General features: G+C 44.4%; 1 protein-coding gene across 2 annotated transcripts in view; it reads right to left on the bottom strand.

Annotated features, from left to right (window-relative positions):
- The window catches only part of zbtb10 (zinc finger and BTB domain containing 10), a 19,381-nt gene extending 5,874 nt beyond the window's left edge, over positions 1-13,507 (bottom strand). For both annotated transcript variants that reach the window (XM_046058648.1, XM_046058649.1), the window contains exons 1-2: positions 12,572-13,507; positions 4,965-5,991 (exon numbers count right to left, since the gene is read on the bottom strand). In XM_046058648.1, coding sequence (XP_045914604.1) covers positions 4,965-5,991; positions 12,572-13,249 — 1,705 coding nt within the window. In that variant the 5' untranslated portion in view covers positions 13,250-13,507. The remainder of the gene's footprint in view (positions 1-4,964; positions 5,992-12,571) is intronic.
- Between the last annotated feature and the right edge of the window lie 421 nt (positions 13,508-13,928).

Here is a 13,928-nt window from a genome sequence, read left to right as displayed (position 1 = left end):
GGGGGGGGGGGGGGGGGGGGGGGGGGGGGGGGGGTGCACACACACCTCACAACGCCTCGTGTACACAACTAACCACCCCCACATGACACAATGGAAGGTTCAGTTAACAACACACACACACACACACACACACACACACTATATGTAAAGCAGTGTGCGCCCCAGGCTAGAGCAACAAACTAATGGTGTAACCAGGGCTGCAGCAGGGAAGGGGTTAATTAGAGAATGAGAGTTGATCCCTCACACCGGCTCATCTTACATTTGGCTTTTGTAAGCACTTGTGTGTGAGCACCTGTGTGTGTGTCCTGTTCCTCCAGCATTAGCGCTTAGAGCCCATTAAAGACACGCCCCTGTGAATGTGAGCATGTGTGTGTGTGTCCATTCTCCTTAGGTCAATATTTGGAATAGTGAGGACACCCCCAGTGCATTAGAAGGGAGGGAATGGACAGACCCTGGCGGCTTTGCACCTCGCAGGGATTGGGGAAGTTATTGTATGCGCGCGCGCGTGCGTGCGTGTGTGCGCGTGTGTGCGTGTGTGCGCGTGTGTCCATCTTCAATGGAGACTATTGTGTATGCAAAAGCATTTCACCTGCGTGTGTGTGTCTGTGTGCAGCACCCACCCTTTAAACAATCCAACCATCTTGTTTGGAGAAGACCCAAGAATTTATTGGCCAAGTGTTGGCTGTGGGTCAGTGTGGCGAGAGCAGACAGCAATGGCAAAGTGCTTATATTGCTGAAACCACCCTTCACTTCCAACTGTTATTTTCCACAACACTAGCCTCCCTGTGACCCTGTAAATGGTCTACCTCCAACACCTGCTGTCTCTGCAGTTATATTTGTCACTGTTTTGTCTTTTTCTAAACCAGTACCAATAATTTTCAAATAAATTAATGATATAAGAAAATAAGTTAGTCATTTTCAGATTTTATGTTAAATAAGCATGTAAATGTGTAATAACATTTTAAAGGTGAATCTATCAATTTAGTTGAGAAACAGAAATTTCATCTAGAGCTATTTGATAAAAACTAGCAAAATGCCATATATAGGTTGGTTTCTATCAATCATTTAAAAAAACTGAATATTTTTGGGGGTTTGGACTGTTTGTCGGACAAAACAAGACACGTGAAAATGAAGATAGGGCTCAGGCTGTTTTCTGGCATTTTAAAGACTACATTAAATTGAGAACAAAAATCAGTAGATGAATTAATAAAGACAATGATTATCAGTTGCAGCCCTATAACATATTACTTGATGAAAAAAATTTAAAAAATGAAAGACAAACAAAGACTTAAAAAACAAGCACATATTTTGAAAGGGGGGACAAACACCACAGATTTTTTTTTAAATCCCACCATTTGGGCTACGTTGTTTCCATCCTTGGAGCATGAGCGCTCAGATCAAACTGGAGCAAAATGAGAGCCAAACGAGTGACATCACTGTGGGAAACTGGGGCAGCTAATATTGGTGGATGACTGCTCACAGGCTCAATCAGAAATATGCAAGTAAAGGGCGACTAACCATGTAAGAGGGCTGTCTGTTTTTACAGTGACCATCTCACAAACAAAAGACAGGTTTTTGGTGCTTAGTTGTGTCCACTAGCAAAACTTTAAACCGTTCCTAGTCTCTCCTGCAGAACTGTGTGTATATCAACAACCTCTATATAATAATCTATTAACTTTTAGTAGACTTTTGTATGCATTCTCATATTTACTTTGTAACCTAATATTTCAGCAAAGTAGAACTAACATTTGGACATCAGGTGACACAAATATCCAGAGCAAGTCACAACAAGTGAGCACTGGGCTGCAATACGAGAGTAATCAAGTCTAGAGCAGCAGAGAGAGGCTGTGGGAAACACTGACAAATTGCTTTCTGTCCATAAATGGTACTGGACCATCTCAGGAGATGTGGTGAAAACTGCCAAGTATAATTTTTTAAAACCCTATTCAAAACCTGATTAATTCATTAGCTCCTCCACAATAACAACAGATTTTGTAGGTCAGCTAGTTTGTTTGTAAGACTTGAAGGCAAGGCTAAGAAGCTTTTACAGTGTGGAGAAAAATATGACCAATGTACATACGACTACATATCACATTACTGTAAACCAATAATAATAAATAATTGATTTTAAGCAACAACCAAAAAACTCTGCAAAACAAAGCAAAAAGCTATGTCAATAAAAAAAAGGCTTGGCTAAAAAGATAAGTCTTGAATCTAGATTCAACAACTGAAATGGACTTAGCACTGCAGACTGAGCTCTGTCCTCTCGTCTGTCTCACCTCACCAAATCTACAACTTTGATGTAGTTGAGCCACACACATTGTTTTTTTTTTTGGAACATTCCTCTTAAAAGGGAACCGAAAAACCGTTCAGAAAACACTTTTCTTACAACAGGAACTGAAAAACGCCACATACAGTCTGGAGGTCACCGATGAACAACCCACAGAAAAAGAAATGCAACTTCACAATATTGAAACTACACCAGTTTTCTATTCAATTTATTGAAAAAAAAAAAAAACTCAGCAAAATAAGACCCTCCTCTCACTTTGACATCAAACAGCACATTTTTGCCTCAAATTCTTTAGACACCAGCTCACACACATGTTAAACAACAGAGCGGTCTATCAGGTCTAGACTTCAATGTTCTCCACAACAGCAATAAGGGATTTGGCTGTCAAGATTGAGGGGAGGGTTTTTTTGGATGATCCTGTCTACACAGACTAAATATTCACAGATCTACATTTCTGCTGTAAACACACTGTATGAATGAATTCAACCGTTTGAGGTAAATGGACTTTTGAATACAAAACTATAATTTAAGGGTAAACAGTTGCCTTGAAACCTTTTACTGTGACTAACAGCCTGCTTGAAGCCCATATCTTTATTTGGAAACGTAGTATACATTAAAAAGAGACACGGAGCTAAACAACAAAGACACACGAAGAGAAAATGGCGAGGAGTTAGCACACATGTGGACCAACTCAGTCTCTAAGTGAGCGTCTCTGTAGGCTGTTACAAAACCCTGGATCACTTCGTGCACACATTAAAAAAAAGAGCCCTACGAGGAGTTGGAGGCACTAAGAGCACTGACGTGCATTTATGGAGGCCTGAGGGGAGAAATGTTTCCCCTGCTTCTTCACTTCCCTGCATTAGGGATGGTCTCTCTCTCTCTCTCCCTCTCTCTCCCCCCACACCCCGTTGGGCCTCCCACACCCCCCTCCCCCTCATCCATACCACTCCACTTAATATGTGATATCATTATGGTTACATGGAGAGTTGCGCTTAATGGAGCCAACAGAAGGCTGGAGCTGAGAGAACAGATTACTAAGAGCGCTACGCTGCATGTGGAGAGGATGGATGGAGCGATGGATAGATTAAGGGACAGAAAGAAGAAGGTATCAATGGATAAAGAGAAAAAAAGACGACAAGGAGCGCCAAGGTTTTATCAAGTAAATTTGAAAATTCTGATTGAATGAGTGAAAGCCACTTAAGTTTTTGCCAACCACAACAAATAGTGTGGGTTTGAATGTTAATGTGAGACAGTGCAAATTTATATATATAAGAAATGGCTTTTAATTCTCTCTCCTACTCACTTAAAATATTGACATCTCATTTTCTTCTATAAAACATAACATAGCGATCTTAACCTTACAAAATGTTTCATTTCCTGTAGAACAAATCTCAGCCGTGATGTGGCAACACATCTGTGCTTTCGCTAGCCCCCCACTCTGATGTGATTAGCAGAGATCATTGCTGGGGCGTGACTTACGCTTGATAAGCAATTACCCCTGCTGTTAGGTCCAAGAGCAGGACATTGATCGAAAGTTGAAAATCTGTACTTTTTTTGACGTGATCAATAATTTGATGATTATGCCAGTGTTACCCACTGTGGGTGGCCAAGGCTTCGCTTATTAGCATTGAATTACATCGGTAATCATGGGTGTGACATGATTAAATATCATTCCTAAATTTGAGGTAGTGTGATACAGTGTGATGTTCCAGTTCTAGATTAAAATGGTGCAAAATTTTACGCGCTGGAAGACCGCAAACAGAGGATCAAATACTGACATCACGTGGCCTATAAGGGTTATCCTCTTCAGCCCCACTGACCCCCTGGTGGGTAATCATTACAAATGCATGTTGTGCTGACAAGCGTTGTTCAAACCTACAGAATTTCATTTTAAATACTTAATCTACGTAAATCTATTTGCTCAACACCGACGATATTTGATACAATGGCGCAGCCATGAAAACACAGTGTCTGGGTTTGTGTGAGCAACATTTAGCTGCAAGGAAGTGTTGGAACAAGAAGAAACTGAATGTCACGGTCATTTAAGGTTTTAGAGGTTAAACCGATAGGGATGGGGGAGTGGGTGGAGCATAAGGCAGAGAGAGGCATCAAACCAGCTAATGATGCTACCTCCCTGACATAACTGGTCTCCAATTAGCAGTAGCTTTAGGTTAAGTTTGCAGACATAATCGTGATGCATCTCAAAAGCAGTATAGTGATGCACACAGGGCCTTTACATGGTCTACTATAGGTAGCTAAAGAAGCCTCAAAAAGGGTTATCTGATTATTTATACCACTGTATTTCTCCTTTAGGATCTCCTTGCCAATGAAGAAGTTTGGCAGGATTGTTCATCATAAAAAGTTACAACCACCTCTTTTAATAACATTCTTCCTTGACCCTTGCCATGATGTTGAGCTTAATGCACTAAAGGCTACATAAACATGTAAAGCATGTTAACTGACTGCTCTACATTATATAAAATGCTACACTGAGTCCCCGTCTATTGACTTAACACAGCTTTTCATACATAATAAAAGGTAGAAAAATGTCTATTTCCAGCATGTCTTCTAGGAATAAGAAATTCAAGAGTAAAATGTGAAAGCTATGCATATATTATAGGCTACCGACTGGGACTGTGTGAGGTGTGTTGAGAGGTACAAATGTGTGTCATACCAGCATTTTCGGAGAGGGAAGAGAAGTCCTCTCTGGGGTAAGAGGCCGAGGGCTGGATGAACATCCCCTCATCAAATCCCTCTTCAGGCTCTGGTGGAAAGTTGTACACAAAACGCCGGGTGGTGGTCTGTTTTTTCCTCCGTCCGCTACCAGCTGCAGCATCCGGTGCTTCTCGCTTTATAGCTGCGGGTGCTGCTGCAGCTCCACCCGTGGCTGGCTCGTTCCAGACGAATACCTGCACCTGGCCACTTGCCGCCCGTGTTTCATTGGTCTCTGCTGAATCAGACGAGTTGTCGTTGTGGGTCCAGTTACCAGAGGCTCCGGGGGTCACAAGGGCACAGCCCTCACCCCCAACCACTGTCACCTCTATATCGCTGGTCTCCTCCTTCACCCTGCCGCCTTCGTCTTCTTCCATTGCTTCCTTTCCTTGGTTGTTGCTGGCCTTGATCGACAGCTTTGACAGGATGCTTGTGGCCCAGAAGTTGCTCGGCTTCCGGTCCAGCCCTCTCTGTCCCTCTTTGGACACCATCTGCCTCTTGTTGTAGTCCACCACCACTGAATCAGGAGCCTCCTGCTTGATGCTTATATTCAGGGCATCCTTTATAAAAGCCCTACACGAATGTACAACTTCTGTCATCTGTAGGTAACTTGCAACAGACATCACCTCAATGGCGTTTTGGCTTGTGAGCAGCAGATTCCCGGAGTAGAGAAAGTCGAGGATTACTGAGAAGCCCTGCACCGCCGCAACATCCAGGTGCGTGACCGTGGCTTGGTCCTGGGCCTCGCTCTTGGTCAGACAGTAGAGGGTTTTGAAATAGCGGCTGCCCGCTACCAGGATGTTCTTGTGTGCACGGAACACCTGGCCCGAGACGACTATGTTGACATCACAGAGGATGCCACTTTTGCGTTGCTTGTCCAGCTCCTGGAGAAGCTGGTAACAGTAGGAGTTCTCATTGGGCTTGTTGCGGTAGTCTTCCTCTGAGGAGTTAGTGGAGGGGCTGGCATTGTCTGAGGGCCTCACCATCTCCTTTTACGTGAAAGAGAGGAAGAAAGAGAAACATTATTGCAGGAGACGTGTGCGCGCACAACTAATTTGCAAAAGCAAGCACCAATGCATGCATACACAAATATATTTTCCCTTCATGTAACTCTGTCTATACAAAACAGACACACAGACATACACCCTCGGGGTTCCTTGTGTGACACTAACACACCTGCCCTAGGGGTGAAACCGGTTTGACAGGCTTCTGTAATGGAGCCGATGGGAGAGAGGTAACGAAAAGGTGTGTTATTTTAAGGCTAGGTAGTATTACATAGCCCTACAATAAATTCATTTCCTCCATTAAACTTAAATTCCACAACTTCTAATAGAAACAGGTCACAGATTAATAAATCCCGAAAGAATGTAATTTAACATATACAGGCAATGTATTTCCCTTTGTAGATGTACATTAGGAGAGATCTACCCCATTTATTGTACAATCAGACCGCAATATTCCGTGCTTTCGACAAACGACTGTACGGTTTTGATTTGCTGAAGACTTTCCTGCTCACCTAATTATATTTTAACTAATGATTTTCTATATTTTTTTAGAATGCATTTCGACAGCCCCATACGTGGCCAAACTTTTTGCCTTCACTGACTCTGAGCTGAAGGTGCACAGCTACAGTGACACCTCAAAAGACAGCTTATTCAGTGAGTGTTCTTTAATCAGTGGACAAATTAGCATCACTGATCATAAGTCATTTCCTTTAAAGCGACAGTGAGAAATTTGTTTTGTCAATTTGCCATAACTCACTAGTAACACAAGAAAGTTTCTTGGTTTTCAGAAGAACTCTAGACAAAGGCAGTTTCACTTTCCAATTTACTGTAGGTTATCACCACCAAAGCTAGAATGGAAATCAGACTTGTAAGATTTAGAATTTTACACACATTTAGCTCCTGTACAGTTAAATAATCTCTTTAAATTGGAAGCTGGATGTAAACCGGGCCGTAATTAGACCTGGAGGAGGGCACACAAGTGTCCAAAGCAGGACACACAACGTGGCTGTGGGATGGGAGGGGAACTGGCAGAAGCATAGAACTACCCTGTAACAGCACCACTCCCCCTCCCCTGCTCCCCCTTAACAGGGCAGAGGGCCAGCCTGGTACGGAGCAGAGGAGAGGGGAGTGTATACACATGTGTATGCGTATGCTTACATATGCAAAAATACATGGCTTGACTCATATGCATACATGTAAAAAATACACAGCCCAATAAAAAAAAAACACAACCAAAAATGCATATACACCCTGCATGTACAGAAGTCAACATTACAATTTTGACACTCTACACACACCATACAACCCCAGCTCATTTTAGAATTGCACAGCAGATGTCCTAATCCAGAATAATTCACATTGCTTGAGCTCTGCATTTTTGCCCCCACCCATCACCATCTCTTCTGCGCACACACGCACGTACACACACACAAATCAAGCTGCCTACACATGCACACAGCTGGGGTTTCAGCTCGAGTAATTCAGATTAAATCCATTTCTCTGAGGTCCCCACCCCACCCCACCCAGCTCCCACCCCCACTCCCTCCACACTGCAGCTCTTGTCCAGGGCAGCCTGGGCACACAGGATAGTATAGGGGGGCTTATCATCCTCTGCCACAGCTGGAGGGGGAGAGATGGAAGAGAGATGGGATGGAATGAAATGAGAGGCAGAATGGGGGGGGGGGGGATTGGACGTACTTTGCAGGCTAGAAGAAATAAAGGGAGAACAGAGGGACAGAAAATAATTGAAGACAAGAGAGCAGAAATGTTGAGTTCTGATGGGGGAAAAAAGTAGTAATGAAGCTGATAGAAGTGTGAAACGACGATGCAAAATGGTTGAAGCATAAAAGCGAAAGGCCTGATAACACACGCACAAAGAGAACGAGGGAGAGCATGAGGCGGAGATTGAGTGAGCGAAACCTTGAGCCTCGAGAAAAAAGGCGGAGGAGAAAATGTGGAGCAGAGGGAGCCGGAAAGCCAGCGCCAGAGAGAGAGAGCGAAGGAGTTGGGTCACCCCATTTTAGCCTTCACAATAGCCCATGTTCTCCCCGAGGCTCATTGTCCACTCACTGTGGGCCTTTGTAAAAGGGCTTGGCACTCACTCTCTTATTACACAGCATCTCCCACTCGCAAGCATAGAAAAGGAGCCAGGGTGAATGTGGGTGAGGCGGAGAGGATGGGGAGAAAAAATATTCCATGACATACACATCAAAGCCTTTTGAGGGGCTTGGCCATCATGTTGAGTACTGTGCTGGAATATATTGGTGTGGTGAAGGGCAGGAGTGCTATCACAACAAGAGGAGTTGGATTGGTGGTGGTCTCATGCGGTTTTTGCTGCTTTGTTTTTGTGTACTGCTCTCCTCTTTTGAAGTGTAAACCCAACATACTTTCAATTTGCTGGGCTAACTGGAAGATGAATAATGTTTAGTGTCCTGCAACAAAAATACATAAGATGGCGAGGGTTGAACAGGGAAAAAAGAGCCAAGGTTAGAGCTTTCATAAATACACAAGTGTTCTCAGACTCCTAGTACCTGGGAATTTGTCTAACGAGCCATCCCACCCCAAAACCCCAGGACTCCCCACAGCTTTTATCCATTACACATAGCAACGAAACAGGCCAGAGAGATAAGTCTTTGCCTAGCTAGTTCTGATATGAGCTGTGTGTGTGTGTGTGTGTGTGTGTGTGTGTGTGTGTGTGTGTGTGTGTGTGTGTGTGTGTGTGTGTGTGTGTGTGTGTGTGTGTGTGTGTGTGTGTGTGTGTGTGTGTGTGTATTGGAGTCAGACTAGGACAGCCTGGTACTGGATAAGTTGCTCCATACTGGCCTCATCAGCAGCATCATCCTTTCTCCAGATGTGCCACGTGTGAGCTGGGAGCTTAGAGAACCAGCAGACCAACCCTACACAGCAGATGCTTAAAGGCAAAAGCAGCCTGCGCCAAGAGAGAATGTGGGGACAATATCAACCTCCCCCAGTTGTGACGTGGCTAGGTTTTTATTTGAGCCAGAGATGCTAGGGGCGGAAGAACAAAAGAGGGCGCTGGGTTGCAGAAGAATCCTTTGATCTAGGTCTAACATGGATGCTTCAAAACCGACAGTGAACGGCCAATAAGAATTGATTTACAGGTGGATTAAACAAAACAAGATAGTCACAAATTTGAGCCAGTGGAGCACTGGCCACAGTCAGGCAGACCTCTAACAGATCATGTGATACAGCACTGTTCCCATGAAACATGATGACACACTGGAACCAGTTTTTGTTTACCATTTACCCCTACATGTTTGCCTCCATCCCCTCATTCATCTACCCCACCCACCATCAATCCCATGACCAGCCCGACCCTGAGGCTATCTCCACCGGTCTTTCACTAACTCCCTACATCTAACTGTCTGCTTCCCTCAATCCCCCCTCCTCATCTAACCAGTCTGTCCCCAGAAGCTGGAACAATACCGTAGTGTGCGTTTGGCCCAAGGTGTGGGAGTGCTGCACTGAGTGTGTCCCGGCCTCCTAACAATGCTCTGACAGAAGAGGCAGAGATGGGGGGTGAAAGAAAACGAGGGGAAGGAAGAGTCACTGACAGATTCAACAAGAATTCTCCCTCTGGCTCCACTCCACCCCATTCCCCTGACCTGTGGCCCCCAATAAACATCCCATCTATCTGGCAGACACCAGACAGCAATGGGTGGGTCTCCTTTCCTTTCGGGGAGACTCGCTGTTAACAATGGGTGTTGTGTTTGGGGGTGTAAAAGACTTGTATAGGTCCCCAATATCTCACTTTCCCCCGGGGATCAATAAAGTGTTGCGTTATCCTATCTTACACCCCATTCAGACAACACAGTGATGCAGGTAACATTTGTTTGGCCGTCAAACTGAATGGGGCAACGTGGATCGTCTAACATGACTTCGGGAGCCTCATCCTGGCCCCGGTTTGAATGCAGTTTGGATATTGAACAAGTTAAGGAAACAGGTGTCTTTATTAGTGATGAAAATTAAATTTGTTATTGACGTTGAAGCAAAGAACATACATAAGAGAGACAAGGAAGTGCAAAAGTGTGTTAGAGAGAAAGAGGCTGGATGTGGAGAGAAGTGCAACTAACTTTATACTGCAATTATGCACTGTACCAATGTGTGTTACGATTTATATATGGAACTACAGTTGTTGAATAATCTCTAATGGTGAGGACAAGGGATTACTCTGTGACCATGAATGTCGGTCTGACATTACCTTTCATCAATTTGTGAACAAAGAATAAACTGTTACTAGACAATAAAACTGACTTATATGCGTCCCACATGTGTGATCTCATATTTGATCTAAGGGAACCGATAGTTTACTTTTGTCTCATCTTAAACTTTTACCAGTGAGCATAAGGAACAATCTGAGCACAAGACAGCCTAAGAGAATTAAGGACAACAGCCCCCTTCTCCAAGGAGACCCACATTCACCACAGCTGCCCTGGTGTGCTAGGGCTAATTGAGTTAGCTTTAACGAATGCAGAAGGGGCCTGACTAACGTCAGGAATGGGTAAATAGAACAAGACATTACCTCGCACCATAATTCCCCTTTAATGTACTACTTCACAATGCTGCCTTGCTCAACATACACTGCCGATCATTATCTTAACAGTCTTGTATATATGACAACTGTCGTTTTATAAAAAGGGCAGTTTCAAGAGAAAACCCGAATCTGAGGAATATCAACCGCAAAAAAATAATTCAGTTTTCATTTCCAATAGCGCAACAACGGGACTTTATCTTCCCACCTCTATTCTACATGAGGAAATGGTCTGGATAACCTCTCAGTAGTGTCTAGGGTCCTTGTTGCTAGGGAAAAGCCACACCAAGCCCCTAATCCACTCTTACTGCTCTCCTTACCAATTAGAGATGTGTACAAAGTTAGTGGATCACTTTAAGTCATTCTGATTAGTGATTGCGTGTGCAACGGAAGGAACTAAATGTGGTAGTGCAATCCTCTTCGCTCACAAAATTAGAGTCAAATAGCACCCCGCTCTTAATTTCCCTGACAACACAGACCATTGTCAGGATAGGAGGTCCGCTGTAACAATGCACACGGAACAGTAAGTAACAGTAAGTTTATTTTTTCAAATATAGGTCTGACGGGAGAAATGCCCTTTGGCACCCAATTGTTCAGGCAAATATGCACTCCCTGTTTTTATGAGGTCTCTGAAGGAATATCATAGAAATGTTGCCTGCACAGCAATAAAAACAACAAACCCATAAAAAACATCTAAAACACATCAATAAAGACACAGTTCACCAAATATATAAGTGGCTTGGTTGAATTAAAAGCATTTAATATACGGACACTGTCAATAATTTCAAACCTGCCTCAAGCTTACCACACGGACTTTATATGCCAATGAAATAAAGAGGTAATTTTCCATTTAGTATGGTTTCAGTCTTGTGTATACAGGATGGGGTCTTAACCATAAAATATGACCCAAAGATATACCACTAGAACCCAGTAATCCACAAATGTGTGGATGACCGAGTCAGGTGATGCTGTGTCCTTTTATTTCACTGACATCCTTTTCACTCATTCATGCCTATTCAATAGGCTGCATATGAACCAGGCGAGCTGTCAAGCTCCAGGCAACATGATTTACTCCTCTTCTCTTGTCCAGCCCTGCAAGTGACACCATCTATGGATTTTGGGGGGTCATTCTAACACAATGCCTCTAATTTAGCTCCCCATAGGGAGGAGGAGGTGGAGGAGGAAGAAATGCGCTCAGAGGTCACCCGGTACTGCCAGCCAGCAGAACTGCAAGAGAGGCCAAGAGGGGGGGAAGGGGTTGGGTAGGGGTGCGGTTCCTCAAAGGCTAATAGGGTCGAGCCCTTGCCATTGTGTGACCTCTAGCAAGCTAGCAATTAAGACAGCTGCTGATGCAATAAAAGGGTGTGCTGTACAGTGTACATCAACAAACAAGAAGTATTCCACAACACTGCCACTGTCCACTAATTGTTACTGATTTTTTTTAGAGTTTTTCAAAATGAGTGACAGTAATTTTTCCACATGAAGTTAATCCTTCATTCAGAGAAACAGCCTCCGGTGTGATAGCAGGTGTCATACTGGTGCAGGTCTGAGCATGTCACTTGACTGATGAGTGGACAGACACTCAACATTTTACACGGCAAGTGAATCCGACAGATTCGTGTCGCTCTCATTTAGAAGTGGTTCTGTGTTTTGCCATTCTGTAACTCAGTCGACATTAGCCTCGCTAGGGGGTTTCCACCGCATTCGCTGGTCATCTACCTCCAGATAGACAGCGAAGCTACAAGCGGCTACACGGCTAAGCTAGTTGTTAGCTCAGGTTAGCAGGCTGATGCTAGCTAATCAGCCCGGGGGAGGGATTGTGAAGCTTAGGTATTGGCCTATTTTCGCCTTCGTTGTGTTTAAAGTTGTAAAAAAAAAGGTGTAGTTACTAGGGACAAACAAAACAAATAGTCACATGTTATCTCAAATGTGTGACAGGTAAGTTAAGTAAGGATACGTTACGTTAACGTTAAGTACCTGAGCGAAACCGTCACGGACTTGAGCTAACGTTACCTGTTTGGTGGGGTCATTTCTTCCGTGCTCAGAAGACAGGTGATGTCTCAGCAGCAAGGCCCGTTTGTAGTTGCGACTGCCTTTGACAAGCTCGTCGCTGTTTTTAGTGGCAATGTTGTGACACCACGAACAGGACATGACTCCCGTCTCCTGGCAAAATTTTAGCCATGGAAATTCTTGCAACCACGAAGCGTGGAATAGTGAATGTTTCTGAAGCAGCGTCTGCGGTCTCATCTCTACGCCAGATTTCCTGGATCCCGTCTCGCCTCCAGTCGTCGCTCCGCTTCCCGACTCTTGGCCGTCGGCGTTGTTGGGACCGTTCCCTGCTGTCAAGCTACTCCCCTCCCTGGACCCGTCCTCGTCTCCCACCGAGCCGACACGATCGTCGCCCTCCACGGCTGCCCAGCTGCCCCCTTCCGGGTCCTCTTCTTCCTCCGCCTCGGGTTCCGTGCTATCGCTGACAGATCCAGCGCCCTCCACTCTCTTCTGCGATGATCCCTTCGCCCCCAGATCCCTGTCCTCTTCTTGATCCGGCCTGTTCCCGTTAAACTGTCGGTCTTGACAGGCCGGGGCCTCCCAGCTGTTACAGTTCCCCCCACCGATACCGCTGGAACCCGTTAACCCAGCTAATCCACCTCCTCGGAAAGCCAGCGACCTGCGGTTTCTCTCACCGGACATTTTTTCTTAATATATATTATAATCTTCACTTTCTCAACAGTATCCCCCTCCGACAAAAATAATGTGTGGTAAAGGATGTATTCTTCCGAAAGAGATGGACCGTCGTCGTTTCTTTTCTCCGCTTTGGCCCTCCCGGTGAGAGTATGTAGGTTATGCGGAAATAAATAAAGGTTTTAAACGCATAATGAATTTCAGGGTTCTCGCTGCGTCCGCGCAGGCCCCGCAGAGGTCGAATGGCAACGACTTTCCTCCCCACAATGCACCTCGACCAGGGAAAGGGGGGGCTGGAGAGGGAGGGGGCGGCTTTTAAAGGAAGATGGGGGTGCTGTTGATCAGCAAGGGGTCTTTTGTGTTTGAAGGCTGCACCCATGTTCCGCATGCTTTTCATCTTTTAGCTTTGCTTGTCTTTTCCGCCCATAAATGCTAACTTGTGCCCCACTTCAGCCCTTTGCTCTGCGGGGTTACCATAATATTCTTAATGTATTTCAGTAGGAATTCTGTAAGAACTTGTAGTGGGCCTATAGTTTGTTTCAGTTTTAGTTTATTTAGGCTACAAAAGATAAATGTACAAAATAAAATATTAGTATTACAATATGGATATAAATATCTATGAAGTATATTATATAATATATGTACTATATAAATATAAAGGCTACATCTGTCATTTAATTGTGATATT

The sequence above is a fragment of the Micropterus dolomieu genome, linkage group LG09 (genome assembly GCF_021292245.1).
Source record: "Micropterus dolomieu isolate WLL.071019.BEF.003 ecotype Adirondacks linkage group LG09, ASM2129224v1, whole genome shotgun sequence".
NCBI classification, from domain to species: domain Eukaryota; kingdom Metazoa; phylum Chordata; class Actinopteri; order Centrarchiformes; family Centrarchidae; genus Micropterus; species Micropterus dolomieu.
Note: the sequence above shows the minus strand (reverse complement) of the source record. Positions and strands in the feature narration are given on the sequence as shown.